At 57.5% G+C, this 16514-nt stretch overlaps 1 protein-coding gene across 4 annotated transcripts in view; it reads right to left on the minus strand.

Annotated features, from left to right (window-relative positions):
- Positions 1-16514, minus strand: part of GRIP2 (glutamate receptor interacting protein 2) — a 100679-nt gene that overhangs the window by 26282 nt on the left and 57883 nt on the right. For all 4 annotated transcript variants that reach the window (XM_070463548.1, XM_070463547.1, XM_020872579.2 and 1 more), the window contains exons 2-11: positions 9870-9950; positions 9303-9438; positions 7949-8094; positions 7177-7263; positions 5927-6002; positions 4513-4658; positions 3295-3442; positions 3016-3185; positions 1213-1338; positions 785-934 (exon numbers count right to left, since the gene is read on the minus strand). In XM_070463548.1, the coding sequence (XP_070319649.1) occupies positions 785-934; positions 1213-1338; positions 3016-3185; positions 3295-3442; positions 4513-4658; positions 5927-6002; positions 7177-7263; positions 7949-8094; positions 9303-9438; positions 9870-9950 (1266 nt within the window). The remainder of the gene's footprint in view (positions 1-784; positions 935-1212; positions 1339-3015; positions 3186-3294; positions 3443-4512; positions 4659-5926; positions 6003-7176; positions 7264-7948; positions 8095-9302; positions 9439-9869; positions 9951-16514) is intronic.

Below are 16514 nucleotides of genomic sequence, written 5' to 3' on the forward strand. Positions count from 1 at the left end.
AAAAATACTTAAATTCCCTCATTTCAAAATGAATTATATATAGTGATTACAAATAAAGAGAAATGTCTATGAGCAAAAGTTGAGTAGAAATATATACCTAATAAAACTAACACTTACTATATGCTGGATGGCTAGTTTCAGGCCTGTTGTGTTACTGCCTTAGGGAAAGTTAACAAATGTCAGAAACGTGGTAAAGACAAAGTAACACCACACCCTGGAATGGATCAGAGGGTTGAAGGAGAGAAAAATGAAAGGGAGCTACTCTGAGACCTTCGCACAAATCTGAAAAAGGCAGCCTTTCCTCAAGACACTTTGGCACCACCTGCTGGGAATTTTTCATAATAAAGGCTTCCCTTGTGGCTCAGCTGGTAGAATCTGCCTGCAATGCACCTGCAATGTGGGAGACCTGCGTTCAATCCCTGGGTTGGGAAGATCCCTTGGAGAAGGGAAAGGCTACCCACTCCAGTATTCAGGCCCGGAGAATTCCATGGATTGCATATGTATAGTCCATGGGGTGGCAAAGAGTCAGACACAGCTGAGCACCTCCTGGGAATTTTTCATACTAAAAATACAAGACAGAGTGTACAAAGTCACTGTCGCCCCCCAGGAGAGCCCTTGTGCAGTGCACAACCTGCCCAACCATCCGCAGCGACCTGGTGGACCACATACGCTAGGTGATGCCACCTCCCCACCCCTGGCCCTGCCCCGGATACCCCACACTTTGGCAAATCTCTCTTTCAGGCATAGCGGCAGCCCAGAGGGGAAAGAAGAGACCACGGCTCACATGAACTCTTGTGTTCCCTTCTCCGCGGCCGCCTCCGCCCCATTGTGGTCCGGGGGCTCATGGGCTGGGATCCACGAGGGAGGGTACTGGGGTTGGTGCAGGAAAAGGCGTGGTTCACAGTCGGCGAGGAGAAGGGAGATGAGGACAAGGCTGGGGAGATGAAAGCACAGACCCATGAGCCCAGCAGGGCCCTCCACCCCGCCCCAGGGAGACACAGGGGTGCCTCCCCCGCCCCCCACCATGCTCGCTGTGTGACCTCAGGCCCGTCTCTCCCTCTCTGGGCCTCAAAGCTTACAAGCTTTTCACAGACCTGGTGAAACCCGGACAGGGGCCCCTCACTTCTCGAAGTCTCGGTTCCCTTCCCTATAAAACGGGCTCCAGCCCCTCCCTGGGGACAGAGGAGAGTGACTGCGGGGAGGGCACTTTACAGCGGCTCTGGTCCTGGCCGGCAGGGGCGGCCCAGCTGGGCGTCCTGCAGTGGCCGGGCCGGGGGCTGTGGCAGGAGGGCACGCAGGGGTCCCAGCGATGCGACTGCTCGCTTCTCTGCACCTTCACTGCGGCGGAGGAAGAGGAGAGACAGACGTTAGGGGCTGGGCGGGGCTGGACCTCCACGCCCCTGGAGGATGAGCCCCGTCTGCCCAGCGAGGGGAGGACAGCGGTCTGGAGTTTCCCGAGGCAGGCCGGGCATTCAAGACTTTGCCCACATGTCCCGGACGCCCACTGTGTGCCAGGCCCTGTGCTCAGGGCTCAGCCATGCAGCAGCCCGAGAGGCAGGGATCTGAGAGGGAAAGATGGACCAGACCGAGGCCCACAGCTGGGAGGGCTGGAGGAGCAGGAAGTGGACTAAGTCAACTGGCTCTGGAGCCCACAAACCGGCCGGTCGGCTCCACGGAGTGCAGCTGGCAGACAGTGACCAGCTGGAGCAACTCCAGAGACTGAGGTCACGCTGTAGGGTGGGCAGCCTCGGCCTGGGGCTGGGCAAGCAGGGCACCAGGGCTGGGCGTTTCTGCCCCACGCTGGGCTTTGGGGGGCCACCTGGGTCTCTGCTGGATTGGCCCAGGCTTGCAAGGACCTGCATCGCAGTTTAAGGCTGTCCCCCTCAACCTTTCACGGGCCTCGGCTTCAGTGAACTCTTGACTCCAGCTAAGCACCTGCTTCCCTGGGGAGCCCACAGACCCTGCCTCTCTCACCTCCCCGACCGGGTCCTCCTCCCCATAGCCCCAGAGCCCGTTCTGGTTCTTCCTTCTGCTGCAGGACTTTGCAGGGGGATGTCCAGCCTGGGACAGCATGCTCTTGGATGGACGGACGAGGTCCCTGTGATCTCAGCCCATTGATTCTGCCTCCCTGTGCGGCGTTCCCACCGCCAGCTGGGGGCTGGCCTGACTCTGGGGCCAGGAGCCGAGTCCAATCCCGGCTCCATCACTGACCAGCTGCGGGACTGGGACAAGCCCCTCAGCCCCGTCCTGGGCCTCATTGTTGTAACTGTCAAATGGGACAAGGACCTCCTAGGGAAGCTGGGAGGATAGAAGGAGTTAACACATGGGCTTGGCAGACGTGTATTTAGGGAGAGCCAAGGGGACTGTCGGCAGCCAAGTGTCATCAGAAGGACCTGCACTGCACGGACCCTCAGAGCCTCCATGCCAACCTCGTAGGTATGTCAGGGGGGCATACCCAGGTGACCCCTGGGAAGCCCCAGCAGCAGAGCCGGGGGTGGGAGAACAGGCACTGGGACATCTGAGGGACTCACAGGGGCGGCTTCAGGCCCTCCTGACTGCTTGACTGCCTCCTCTGGACCTGCTGAGGGCCCTGAGGTGAGCCCACGGGCCCAAATTCTGAGTGGCACAGGGCACAGAAGGACTATCCCCTCCCTTGTTCTAGCCCTCATACTTCTATTAATGCCACCAGTGATGGAACTAGCTTTGGGGATATCCACGCCAGCAAACTATCAGATCAGAAAGTGTGAAAGTGTTAGTTGCTCAATCCTGTCTGACTCTTTGTGACCCCATGGATAGTAGCCCACCAGGCTCCTCCATCCATGGGGTTTTCCAGGCAAGAATATTGGAGTGGGGTGCCATTTAAACACCCAGGTTATTGATCTGCCCTACCTCCCCACCCTTAGCTGCTGCACTTGACACTTTGAGCATCCCTGTGGGACTGGACATTCGCTCTGCTAAATGCTAGCCTGCCCGTTAGCCTGCAGATTTGAGCCCTGAGGTCTGCAGGGGACTCACCTGCCTCTGAGGGCTTGAGGGGCCGCCGACTCTGGGGCGCAGGCAGGATCTCCAGCCGCACCTTCTCCGACACGCTGGCCAGGAGCTTGGTGGCTTCAAGCAGCGAGCAGTGCTCAGTGCTGGTACCATCGATGGATAGGATGTGGTCCCCGGCATGCAGGGCCCCGCTCCTGGCCGGGTCGGGGAGCACAGGGGAAAGGGTACAGCCACACAGCTCTAGACGACTCTCCCCCTGCACCACCCCCAGCACACCACGGCAGCTCCCAGCAGGTGCCCCACCTGTCCACCACGCTGGCAGGCTTGATGCGGTCAATGGTGATGACTGGCTTGTTCCGGTGGGAGCCGGTGGTGAGCGAGATCCCCAAGGCTGACCCTGGCGTCTTGGTGATTTCCACTATCAAGGGCCCTGAAGCGTTGGCCACTGTGTCTGGTACATGGAAGGAAAGAGGAGTTTGAGATGCAAATAAATATTCAGCACCTTCCTCCGTCTCAGCTTAATTCTCACTGCCAGGGAGGGATCACTGCATCCACTTTACAGACAAGAAAACTGAGGCGCCTGGAGGCAAAGCCCTTGTCCAAGTTCACGTGGCCATTCAGAGGCAGAGGAGGGGCAGGAATTCAGGTTTCAGAGAGGCTCTGAGCCCAAGGCTTTGCCGAACAGCACTAATTTGCTCATATATATTGAGAGCCTGGGCTTCCCAGGTGGCGCTAGTGGTAAAGAACCCTCCTGCCAATGCAGGAGACATAAGAGATGCAGGTTTGATCCCTGGGTCAGGAAGATCCCCTGGAGGAGGGCATGGCAACCCATTCCAGTATTCTTGCCTGGAGAATCCCATGGACAGAGGAGCCTGGCGGGCTACAGTCCATGGAGTCACAAAGAGTTGGACATGATGGCAGTGACTTAGCACTCAAGCATCAAGAGCCTACTGTATGCATGAACTGTGGGGTTTCACTACAAGCCTTCCCCATCTCAGAAAACATCACCCCACGCACCCACCCAATGGCTGGAAAACAAAACCCGGCTCTTTCTACCCCATCCCCACCCACGTGTCGAAACCTCAGCACAGCAGGCCAGCGGACCTTCATCATCTTTCCCAGATCTAACTCCTCTCTACTCCCCGGCTCAGTCCCTGGTCCAGCCACCTTCACTTTTCACTCACCCGCACGGTGGTAGGTTACGGGGCATCCCCCGGCCTTCCCCATCTCGCTCCCTGATTTTTTTTTTTTTTTGCACACTTATCATCTTCTGATACACTCTATATGTGACTTATGCCATCCAGGGTCCACTTCTCCCCACCAGGATGTCAGCCCCATGGGAACGGAGATACCTCATCTGTGTTGTTCTCAGATGGATCCCTGGCGCCTGGCAGAGCGTGTACCACCCAGAGCGGCCCAGAGAGGCCACGACTGGGCCAGGGTCACACAGCCCTTGCAGGGATGGAGGTGTGTGCCCCCTACCCTGTGCCCTCCCCCTGAACCCGCAGGCCCCCAACTCACCCGGGATGGCCACGTCGTACTCCACCTGAAACAGCGCCTCGTGGCTGCACTGCCGCAGCGTGGCCAGGGCCGTGGCATGGCTGGCCCCCTGCAGCGGGATCCCGTCAACGCTGAGCAGTCTGTCCCCCACCTTCAAGGAGCCCTCCCTGCGGGGAAGGGCCGAGTCACGCCGCCTCGTCCAGCGAGTAAGAGAACGGAGTGAGGGCAGGGAGCGGAGGAAGGAGCCGGGGGCAGAACGGATGCGGGAGGGCACGCGGAAGAAGCCGAAGAACTGATAGAGGTTGGGTCAGCGACGACACCCCCCGCCCCAATTTCATCAGGTCAGTTCAGTCGCTCAGTCGCGTCCGACTCTGCGACCCCATGGACCGCAGCACGCCGGGCCTCCCTGTCCATCACCAACTCCCGGAGTTCACCCAAACTCATGTCCATTGAGTCAGTGATGCCATCCAACTATCTCATCCTCTGTCGTCCCCTTCTCCTTCCACCTTCAGTCTTTCCCAGCACCATCTAGTGCTTAATAAATTCACAGTCCCAGGTCAGCCCTCCTGCATCGGAGCTGGAGATGCCCTCTGAGGTCACCTCCAGGGCCTCACCGGGGTCCCAGCCCTCCAGGGCCGCCCAGCACCGGGGGCGGGCTGTCTGGAGGCTTGGAGCTGCCTGCACACAGGTTCCCCCGCCCAGGGCCCCCTCCCTGGGTCTCAGCAGTGACTCTGGCCTGGTGACAAACGAGCCTGGGAAGGAATTCAGCTGGGTCCCAGGGGAGGGGCCTGAAGGGGTTCCCAGCTCTGGAACGCCTGCCCCAACAGGTGGCCAAGGCTATTCTGGGTGGTTCTATGAATAGCTCGTCACAGGCCCCAAGGACGGGTTTAGATTTCTGACAAGGCCATTCCAGGCTTTTCTTAAAATAGCCAGGAATCGCCCTTTGGGAGGTCACGGGGGTCAGGAGCTGAGAGTGTGTTCCTCCCTCACCTTCTCCTCCTGGAGCTTCTGAGAAGGCCCCGGGCAGGGCCAGCCGGCAGTGCAGCCTGGACTGGGAAGGCTGTGTCACTGAGGGCCACAGTGACGCCCACCACCAAGCCCCACATCCCTCGCATCAGCTCTGCGGGGCTTCACTATTGGGCCCATTCCACAGATGGGAAAATGAAGGCCAGGGAAGGGGGACACCACACCGAAGCTCTCCACCCCCGAGACAGCAGGATCTTGGGGAAGAAAGAGCTCGGGGACCCCATCGTTTGGGATTTAGGGCTGGCTCCACCAACAAGCCACCGAGTGACGCTGGGCGGGGGTGTCCCCCGTCTGGACCTCAGCTTGCCCCTTGGAGACCCTGCCTGATGTCCCCCCGGCCTTCGTCCCCGGGGAGCTGGATGAGGGCGGTGCAGACCGAGGCTGCAAGCTCCCCCCAGCTCAGGCTCACCTGTCGGCAGGGCCGCCGGGCCGCACGTAGGTCAGGACAAGTGGGCGGGACTTGTGCCCGTCCTCATGGGCACCTCCTGGACAGAATTTGACAAGAGACGGCAGTCATCCACCACCCACTCCCTGGTGCCCCGAGGCCCCGACCCAGACCTTAAGCAGGCTTCCTCCATCACCTCAGCTCCAGGACTCTGTCCCTGCTATTCACTGCCCCACCTATGAGACATGGACTGGAAATCCCACCCAGAGGTGGGATGGAAAGTAGGGAACAGAACCAAAGCCCTCTCTCGGTTAAACAGCTTGCTTCCTCTCCTGTGATCTCATCCAATTTCCCTTTTTTCCCTGGTTGCTAGGCAGTTCTGAACTTCACTTTCTGTTACAACTTTTCCCTTTCACGTCCTCAACCATGCACTCTTTACTGCTTGGCCAAGTTTTCCATTTAATATTTGATTTAATGATCCTGGGTTCTTAAAGGTCAGAAAGAAGATTATATAACTATAAATTATTTATATAAACATATAAATATGCTGCTGCTGCTGCTAAGTTGCTTCAGTCATGTCCAACTCTGTGCGACCCCATAGACAGCAGCCCACCAGGCTCCCCTGTCCCTGGGATTCTCCAGGCAAGAACACTGGAGTGGGTTGCCATTTCCTTCTCCAATGCATGAAAGTGAAAAGTGAAAGTGAAGTCGCTCAGTCGTGTCCAACTCTTAGCGACCCCTTGGACTGTAGCCTATCAGGCTCCTCCATCCATGGGACTTTCCAGGCAAGAGTACTGGAGTGGGGTGCTATTGCCTTCTCCGAAACATATAAATATAAATACAAATAAATATATAAATATAAACATATTATTATATATATAATTACATAAATACAAGCTATATTTAAAATATAAGTTATATTAGATAAATATAATATAGATATATATTACATATATATTATATATTTATAAATATATCTAATTGTATATTTAAATTTAATTTATATATTCATATATAATTATAAGGTATAAATATTTTCATAAATATAAATATATAAATTTATTTATAAATATAAATTTCTTTAAACATAAATATATATTTATTTATTTAAATATAAATGTGAATTTATTTCAACAAATATGTTTACATAAATATGTGCTTATTTACCTAAATTTAAGTATAAATATATTATAATTCATCAGAGCAAAGCAAAACACATAGAATTGGCGTCAGCCTCCCCATGCCTTGACCACAAAAGTGACTCTTACACTGACCTCTGAGGACAAAGCCAAAGCTGTTGCCCTCCTTGTAGAGGGAGACATCCGCTGTCTTTGAAACGATCCCTGGGTTGTTCTCGGGGGCTGGGGAGAAGTGGAGACCCTCCTGAGTCCTTCAGTCGCATCCCCAAGCTGGCAGCTGACCCCAGGGTCCGTTCCAGGACAGGCGGGTGGCCAGCCACAGACACTGCAGGAAAGGCCAACTCCCCCCACCCCGATGGACAGGCAGGACAAGTGAGGCTTGGAGGCACCGTCCTCCCGGAAGCCCACTCAGGCCTCCACTTAGACAGGGGAGTGAGCTGGCCTGGGCTCTCACGGAGACAGCGGCAGAACTCCAGCTTGAGTCCAGGGCTGGCAGTCTGAGGCCCGAGCTCAATTCCAGACAGTCGGTCTGATTTCAAGACTTGAGACCAACTCTGGAAATTCAGAGCTGCGCTAAAACACCCCAGGCCACTGTACGGTATGGGAAGAGCAGGGACGGATGTGCTCAGCAGCATTCCTAAAACCTTCCCCCCAGGGGAGAAGCATCTGGAAATGAAGGACGCACGATGATAAGGGTGTTATAAACAGGGCCTGCCACGTCCTGGGGACAGCGCACTGCATTTGCAGGCAGAGCCCCGGGAACGGCCTGGCTGTTGGTGGCCGGTCTCCAGGTCCTGCCCACCCGAGGGGGCACGGCCCCACCGCCCCCTGACCCAGGTGCTGGCGCGGAGGCAGCCGTGTCCACCCACGATCAAGGCTGGGGACTCCCCGGCCCAAGGGCACCCACCAGGCGGGGGCAGCTCAAACTCCACCTCCAGAACCACACGCTCGCCCACGTTCTTGAGCAGGGTGATGATCTCATCGTGGCGGAGCCTGGTCAAGTGGATCCCGTTGACTGACCGGATGTAGTCACCCACGTTCAGCAGGTCACTCCTGGGAGAGAGGAGACCAGAGCACACGCCGGGTAATAGACGCTGGTGTTCATATCCTCCCGCCCACGGAAGCCTGGTGGTCTCTGCGACCCCATTTCACAGGTGTGGAAACTGAGGCTCACAGAGGGCAGGCCGGGTCCAGGGTCACTTGGCGGGTGAGTAGGAGAGTGCGGAGTCTACCCTAGATCTGGGGGACGCCCAGGCCTGGCCTGGGGGCTGCCACCCCCCCCCCCCCCACCGATGCTGGTCTGCCAGGTTTCCCTCCTGCAGAGTGTCACCCTCACAGTTAGAGTGGCCAGAGTGTCCACGCCTGCTATCCCTTAAAGCTCTTCCTGGGCCCAGAGGGGCAGTAACACAGAGGCTAACTCCCAGGTTTCATGGGCCTGAATCCGCCTGCAATGCAGGAAACCCCGGTTCGATTCCTGGGTCAGGAAGATCCACTGGAGAAGGGATAGGCTACCCACTCCAGTATTCTTGGGCTTCCCTTGTGACTCAGCTGGTAAAGAATCCTCCTGCAATGTGGGAGACCTGGGTTTGATCCCTGGGTTGGGAAGATCCCCTGGAGAAGGGAAAGGCTACCCACTCCAGTATTCTGACCTGGAGAATTCCACGGACTGTATAGTCCATGGGGTCACAAAGAGTCGGACACGATTGCAGCGACTTTCACTTCCATGGTCCAGGGAGCCCCCAAGGTAAAGTAAACAGTAGGAAAATGCAGGCAGTGTGTGCAGAAGTGCCAGCCAAGCAGAGTGGGGCCTTGGGGGGCTTCCCAACTTGCCAGGAGGGTCTCTGGGGCTTCCCTGGTGGCTTAGCCGTAAAGAATCTGCCTGCCTGCATAAGAGACCCAGGTTTGGTCCCTGGGTCAGGTAGACCCCCTGGAGGAGGGCATAGCAACCCACTCCAGTATCCTTGCCTGGAGAATCCCATGGACAGAGGAGCCTGGCGGGCTGCAGTCCGTGGGGTCGCACAGAGTCAGACACACAGGAGGAGGAGGGTGTCTAGGGAAGGGGCCTTCTGGGCAGAGGGTTCTGCGTGTGAGAAGGCTCACCGTGTGCGGTGAGCATGGGGCGCTGTGGTCGGGTTGGCTCCGGAGCAAAGGGAACGAAGCGGCCCCCAGCCCTTCCTCCACAGACACCCAGCTCTCACTGCTCTGCCGAGGGCCCAGGCCCCCCCCCCTCCCCCCCCCCACCCCAATCCCAGGCTTCTCACCTGGCCGCCAGTCCCCCAGGCCTCAGGTTGGAGACCCTGGGCTTCCCATCCTTGTCGGTGCCCCCCGAGATGGTCAGGCCCAGCGTGCTGCCCTCCTTCTTGGTCAGCTCCACCGTGGTGACCCCTCGGAACTCCTCTGCCAACAGAGAGGGGGTGAGCGGGCAGCGCGGGGCAAATTCTGAGTCCCTGGCTCCAGGACAAATAAAACGGACGCTGGGTAAGCCGCGCGCGTGGCTGCGTGATGCTGGTGAAATCATCTCCTTTTTACGAATCAGAGAGGCAGAGGGACTAGTCTAAGGTCACAGAGCCGCCTCATCAGAAAAGACCCTGATGCTGGGAAAGATTGAAGGCAGGAGGAGAAGGGGACGACAGAGGATGAGATGGCTGGATGGCATCACCGACTCGACGGACATGAGTTTGAGCAAGCTCGGGAGGTGGTGAAGGACAGGGGACGCCGGTGGTACAGTCCCGGGCGCAGCAAAGAGTCAGACACGACGGATGCGGTCTGACCCCCGCCCGGAGCTGTCTGTACCCCCAGAGAGGAAGGGGAAGCAGGGGGCAGCTTACCTGGGATGCTCTGCCGGCGACACGCCAGGGCCCCGTCAGCCCCTCCGGCGTCCTTGCCCCCTCTGGTGTAAGGCCCATCGTCTGCAGGCGGCAAACAGAGGGCAGGCCCTGAGCTGCACTGACATCCCCATCAGGCAAACCCCTCCTGCCTGCGCAAGCGCCCGCCTGGTGGGTGCGGCCTCCGAGGGCTCCCTCCTCCCCGCAGCCCCGCTGGGACGCGCTGGGGGGGCCTCCTGGCTTCTCCCCCCGCAAGGGCAACGCTATCTCTTCTCTCAAGCAACACGCTTTGGGGCGCCGACCACAGTCTGGGCGGCTCTCTGCCACGCAGCGACCTGCCATCTCTACAGCCATCATCCCACGTGCAGAGAAGGAAGCCGAGGCTCAGAGAGGGACGACTCACGCCCACGGTCACACAGCCCTCGGCCGAGGCAGCTTCTGCAGAAAGCCCGGAGACGCCTGGCTGCGCTGTCCACCCCACGCCGTGCTCCAGGCTCCCTGGACCAGGTTCTTTTTTTTTTTCACACTCCCTCTCCAAGTCCCTCCTCAGTCCTGGACAGAGCTGGGTCAGGTCAACTGGCAAGCCCTCAAGCGGGCTGGCTCTCCCATGCCGCCCCTGGGGCCGCCCGCCCACCTCCAGGCACCTGTACACCCCCCAGGCCTTTGCCAAAGAACCCGCCCGCCAGTGCGGGAGACACAAGAGACCCAGGTTCGATCCCGGGGTCAGGAAGATCCCCTGGGGGAGGGAATGGCAACCCACTCCAGTATCCTTGCCTGGAGAACCCCACGGACGGAGGAGCCTGCCTGGGGGGCTATAAGCTCCATGTTTAGCAGCATCCCTGCCCTCCAGCCACTAGAGGGCAGCAGCGCTCCATGCCATCATCACAACCAAAAAGGACTAGACACCCCCGTGTCCCCGAGGCGAGCAATACTGTCTTCCGACCCCCACTCCGCCCCTCATTGAGAATCAAAGGTTTAGATCAGGGGTGGAGCTCAGGCTGGGTCAGGGTTCAACCCAGGACTAAGCAAGCCTGAGAACCTTCACCACCTGCAGCTCTAACCATTGAGAAAGGTTTCTCCAGACCGGGGACAGGCTTCCGTGGGTTTGCCAGAAGGTGGGAAGTGACAAATCAAACCACAGTTAAGCCCAGAGTCGTTTCCAGGGCCCCTGGAGTCAGCCCCCAGCAGCTTTGCTCACCACCCCAGGCCCCGTGTTCACATTCGCAGCCACGGATTCAGGCAACACCCCATTAAGTATAATGCCTCCTATTACGGTTCCCTCATTCACACTTCATTTAGATTCAACAAGACGTTTCTGAGCTAATCAAATTAAAAACACTGGGTTCTATCAACTGCGTGACAGTGAACATCTCTGATATTTCAATGTGGGCAATTCTGGAATTAAAACGTCTTGTTCCGTGCAAATTAGATTCCGCCACTGGAAAATCCTTCTCTCCTGGGCTGCCCAGGGAAGACCTGAGGTAAGCTTGCTTCCCAGGGGGTGCTCGTGGTAAAGAACTCGCCTGCCTAATGCAGGAGACTTAAGAGATGCGGGTTCGATTCCTGGGAGGAGGGCATGGCAACCCACTCCAGTCTTCTTGCCTGGAGAATCCCATGGACAGAGGAGCCTGGTGGGCTACAGTCCCTGGGGTCGCAAAGAGTCGGACACGACTGAGCGACAAACACTTTCACTTCGCATCAAGCTTGCTGGCTCCAAGTTTGGGAGCCTGGAGACAGGGGAAGGGGGAGGAGATCTAAGGACAAGAAAGCAGAGAGTCAAGTTTGCCAAATTCAGAGCCGTAGAACCTCAGAGTGCAGAGGAACGGCAATGGGTCCAGGCTGACTCTGAGGCAGATGCTGCTGAAGCAGAGGATCCGTTTCCTGGGGTGTCTCTGTGGTTTGTCGTCAACACAACCTCTCTACGCTTTCCTCATCCCAATATTCAAATTCTGCTCCAGTGAATGACATGGTGCCAAACTGGGCTCTGACGGCACGCTTGTCACGGCTGAGGCCGGGCGCGGGGCTTGGCGGTGGGGGGGCGTCTGCTGGCTTTGGGTTAACTGTCAGGCGTCTGGCCGTGCGATGCAAACCGAGACACATACCACTGTGTGTGGACAAAGGGTCAGCAGGCAGTAAGCGAGGACACGAGCGACTCTTCTTTAGGGAAGGCACATGCATTTTAGGGTGTGGCCCTGATGAGTTCTCTTGGGAGCTGAGGCCACTCAGGACAACTGACTGCCAGATAAGGGGCTTCTGGGTACCTAAGACCCCTGCCACTTTCAGCAAGGCACCCACAAGGAATGCTACAATGTACACTGATGCTTGTGCGGTGGGGACCGTCCCCCACTTTCACAAACATCCTCAGGTCAGGGGGAGACAGGCAGCATTTATAGCAGAAACCAAGACAGGGCCAGAATTACTAGTTAACCGCGTGACCTGAGCCTCTGTTTCTCTGTGAAATGGGGGTGTCTCCCCCCATCGCTGGCTCCAGCCAGCGCAGGCAGGAGAATTTGAGGGAGTTATTTTATTTATAGAAAACCCTCTGAGGGTTCAGACCCCAGTCCTGCTCCCTCAGAGAACACGCCTGCTGTCTTCGGCTCTCTCTCTTTTTTGTTCCGGGACCTGGTAATTATATGCTTAGAGATGAAGGCTTTTCAAAAACATCTTTCCCACCAATTTTCAGCTGGAAACGTGCATAAAAAATAGAGATATTTTTATCTGGGTGTTGTTTTTTTTTTTCCTGTCTCCTCCTTCCAGCAATGGGCAATTATGAGCTTTTGCCTTCAGTCAATCTGTCCTGTAAGAACTCGCTTCAGAGAGAAATTCATTTCCGCAGTGATGCCAACCCATCCAGCAAACGGGCTGGGCAAGTCGGGGGCAGGAGGGAGAGATGCCTTGCGGAGCGCAGACCTTACACAGTCCCCAGGCCGCAGGCTGCAGTCCGGGTGGGTGGGCTTCTTTTCTATTTCATTTCTCTTGAAAGCAGTGCTAATTCGCCTTCATTATCTCCGTTTCTCTGGGGCCCCAGGGAGCTATTGAGCTTTGACAAAGTGGAAAGGAAGTCAGCCCCCGCTACTCTGCCTTTGCCAGGGTCCCGCCTAGAAGCGGAAGAGGGGCTGGGGCCATGCATGGGGCTGGGCAGGGGGGGCTGTGGATGGGGCGTGGCTGACCTCTGGCCCTGCAGGCCTGCAGGAGGGCGCACTCGGCATCTGAGAGGGGCCACTGGGAAATCAAGATCCCGGGCGGAGGTTCAGTTTGGGCCACCAGCAGGGCCAGCCCCGCCTGAGTGCCGGTGGAGAGAAGGGGGGCCCCTGGTCGTCTCTGGGTCCAACCACAGCAGCGCACACAGTGACCCACTGCCGCTTGCACCCCACCAAGTGATCTGCCGAACCCGGCTGGGTTGGCCCCACCTCAGAAGGCATTGGCGGCTCGATGCAAAGGATGGAGTCCAGAGCCTCAACCTGCTGCCGACTGGCTAAGGGGTCTGGAGCGTGTCGCTTCTCCTTTCCAAGTCTGGGCACAGTGGTGGTGCCCACCTCGCGGGCTGGTGGGAGGAATCCGTGAGGTTATGCGGTACCTGGAGCCAGGACGCATGTTAAGTTCTCTCCCTGGCCCTTCCACTCATCTCATTAGAAAGATTTTCCTGTTAATAACGGTAACAGTTCCTACTGATTAAATGCCAGTGTGGTGCTAGGGGCTTCACAAGTTTTATCTCATGTATCCTCATCACCTTCTGAGGTGGGATAATCGCTATTCCCATTTTACAGATGAGGGGGGGTGGGCTGAGGCATGACAACTTAAGTGACTTCCCACAGTAAGGTGCAGGGCCAGGATTGGAACTCAGGCCGTGTGTAGTCTAAGAAGCTGTAATTTATTACCACTTCATCCTCATGTGGGGCTTCCCAAGTGGCCTTTGTAATAAAGAATCTGCCTGCCAATGCCCGAGACCTAAGAGACGCGAGTTCGATCCCTGGGCCGGGAAGATCCCCTGGAGAAGGGAATAGCACCCCACTCCAGTATCCTCGCCTGGAGAATCCCATGGACAGAGGGGCCTGGTGGGCTACGGTCCGTGGGGTCGCAGAGTTGGACACGACTGAATGTCTGAGCACATATCCACAGGTGGGTGGATGCCATGATCATTCCTACGCTATCAATGAGGAAACCAGGGCACAGAGAGGTTACGGGAACTGCCTGAGGTCACATAGCTCCTAGGTTGCTTGGCCACGGGCCACTGCTGCCTCCTTCCCCTCACTCCATGACGGTCCTGGAGGGACTCAACTCGGGGGTGATGCCTGTGGCCCTCCTGGAAGCAGCCTCGGCTCCTTTGAGCACTCCTGACCCACCGATGATCGCCCTCTGGCCCTGGTGGGCTGGACCAGGGCAGACAGCCGGATGGAGAAGCATCAAAGCCAGCTGCAGGCTGACCTCAGAGCAACAGCCCCAACCCCCACAGCTCACAGGGCTCCCCAGAAGCCGTGGAGAGATCACTGGCTCAGCCACGGGTGACCCTTGCTCTGTTCAGCGCATGTTTTTAAGGGAAACAAAAAGAAATTTATGAATAGATTTAAAAAGCAGACACCTGTTTCACTTGGAGCCAAGGACTGAGGAAAAGAAAATAATAAAGCACCTGACAAAGGAAACCGGAGCTGATCAGCCCGGTGCCTGGCCGGCTCCAAGCTCTTGACGGGCACTGATGTGTTTAACTCCTCCGAGAGCTCGCAAGCATCCCCCTCTACAGACAGGGGACTGAAGCCCAGAGGGACCACTCCGCCGGGAAGCTGCCGAGGACAGACTGGAATTGGTCCTTCTGGCCCCCAGCAGATCACATCCTTAATCACCAGCTCTGCCTTCTCCCGCCAAACATGAGGGCAACAGACGCCAGAAGAGGGGTGCCTGGGGAGGCCGCGCCCGCCCCAAGAGCCCCACGTTAGGGCTCGGGCACCCACAGGCTGGACATGACCAGAGAGGTTGCCAGCCCCAGAATCTCCCTTCCAGAGGGCGTGCGGGGCCCCCGGCACTGGACCCTGAGCCCACCCTCTGGCTCGTGCCCCCCTCTAGGGGACCGCGATGAGCCCAGCATCATGTGGGGTTGAGTACCGGCTCAAGAGAGGCCGTGGCCTCCTGGATCTGTGCTGTCCTACGTCCCTCTGAAGCCCACCATATCAGAGTGCATGACCGCAGGTCACCAGGTCACCAATAGGAGCAGTGAAGACTCAGTTCACCCAGCAGAGACTCAAAGCAAAAGAGGTCCCCACAGCTGACCGACCTGGACCTCCCCGACCTCACCTGCTAAAGCTCTGTCCTGGGCCAGCTCCACTCCATGCAACGGTTGTCCCATACCCAGCTTCCAGAGGACCCCAGGGCCTTTGCACTGGCTGTTCCCTCTTCCCAGAATGCTCCTTCCCCAACATCCACAAAGCCCCCTTCCTCACCTCCTTCAGGAACTTGTGGAATCTTTACCTCTCATCTTCCCCAAGCAGCTTGTTTGAATTTACACCTGAACCCTGCACCCCTCCGGCACTTCCCATGGCCTTCTTTCCCTAACAGACCTCAGTTTTTTTTTTTCCCCTTTTAACTTAGTGATCTTTACTATCTGCCGCAGCCCACTATGATGTCAGCCCTGGGGGGCTAGTTTTTGGTCTATCTGTTCACTGCTATTTCTAGCACAGAGAGTCTGGCACACAGTAAATGCTCAGTAAATCATTTGAAACGCAATTCCAACTTACAGATTAGATGAATGGGGATCAAAGAGGTGGAGTGAGTTGTCCAAGGTCATGGAATCAGGAAGAGGCAGGGGCAGGAGGCAAACGCAAGTCTCCCTGGGTCTGGAGGCCTCGGCCTCCACGGTCTGGGGCCTGCGGTACCCCCTCACGGCCACGGCCCCACTGAGAAGCAGGAGTCAGGCCTGCCCGAGGATCCAGGTGGTTCTGGTGAGGGCCCCCCCCCCCCCCGGAGGAGTGGGCAGCTCAGGCCGTGGCAGAGGGAAACCCTCCCACCACCCCAACACACACGCACCCTGTCTGAGCCTCCCAGCTGGGACAAAGCCCACTTTGTGGCCGGCCGGCAGTCAGAGGAGCGTGGACACTGTGGGGCGTGGGGCTTCCTGCCCAAATCTGCTTTCAAGCCTACTGTGCGCCCCAGTCCGGGACACACCCCTTCCTGCAGGGCTCGGGGTTCGTGGGGTGAGCAAGGCTCCCAGCACCAAGACGGCAGCAGCAGGGTACGGGCCTGAGAAAGGACTGGTGCTGGCAGAGTCCATCGGGGAGGAGAAAGCGCCCTGGGCGCTGCGCCCCACAGGCCCCAAGCGCCAGCCTGGCTCCCCCTGCGGCCCGCTCTGAGAAGCTCCGAGGGTGCCCGGACTGGCCACCTGTTGGCTGCCCTTGGCCCCAGGCTCCAGAGCGGGCATGTGGCCAGAGGCCCAGTGGGTGGTCACATGATCCAAGCCGGGTTGATGGGAACCAGCCCTGGGACGTTTGCTGGAAATATCCTTAACCTCAAAGGCACTAGGGGTCCCCTGGGCACCTCAAGGAGAGGAGTCTGCCTGGAAATAAAGCCTGCCCAAAAAGAGGCAGAGAAGAGGCAGAGACCTGGGGTCCTAACCATGTTAGCTGAGCACCTGGATCGCACTGTGCCTGAAGCCGTATGTTG

Source organism: Odocoileus virginianus, unplaced genomic scaffold, assembly GCF_023699985.2.
Source record: "Odocoileus virginianus isolate 20LAN1187 ecotype Illinois unplaced genomic scaffold, Ovbor_1.2 Unplaced_Contig_3, whole genome shotgun sequence".
Taxonomy (NCBI): domain Eukaryota; kingdom Metazoa; phylum Chordata; class Mammalia; order Artiodactyla; family Cervidae; genus Odocoileus; species Odocoileus virginianus.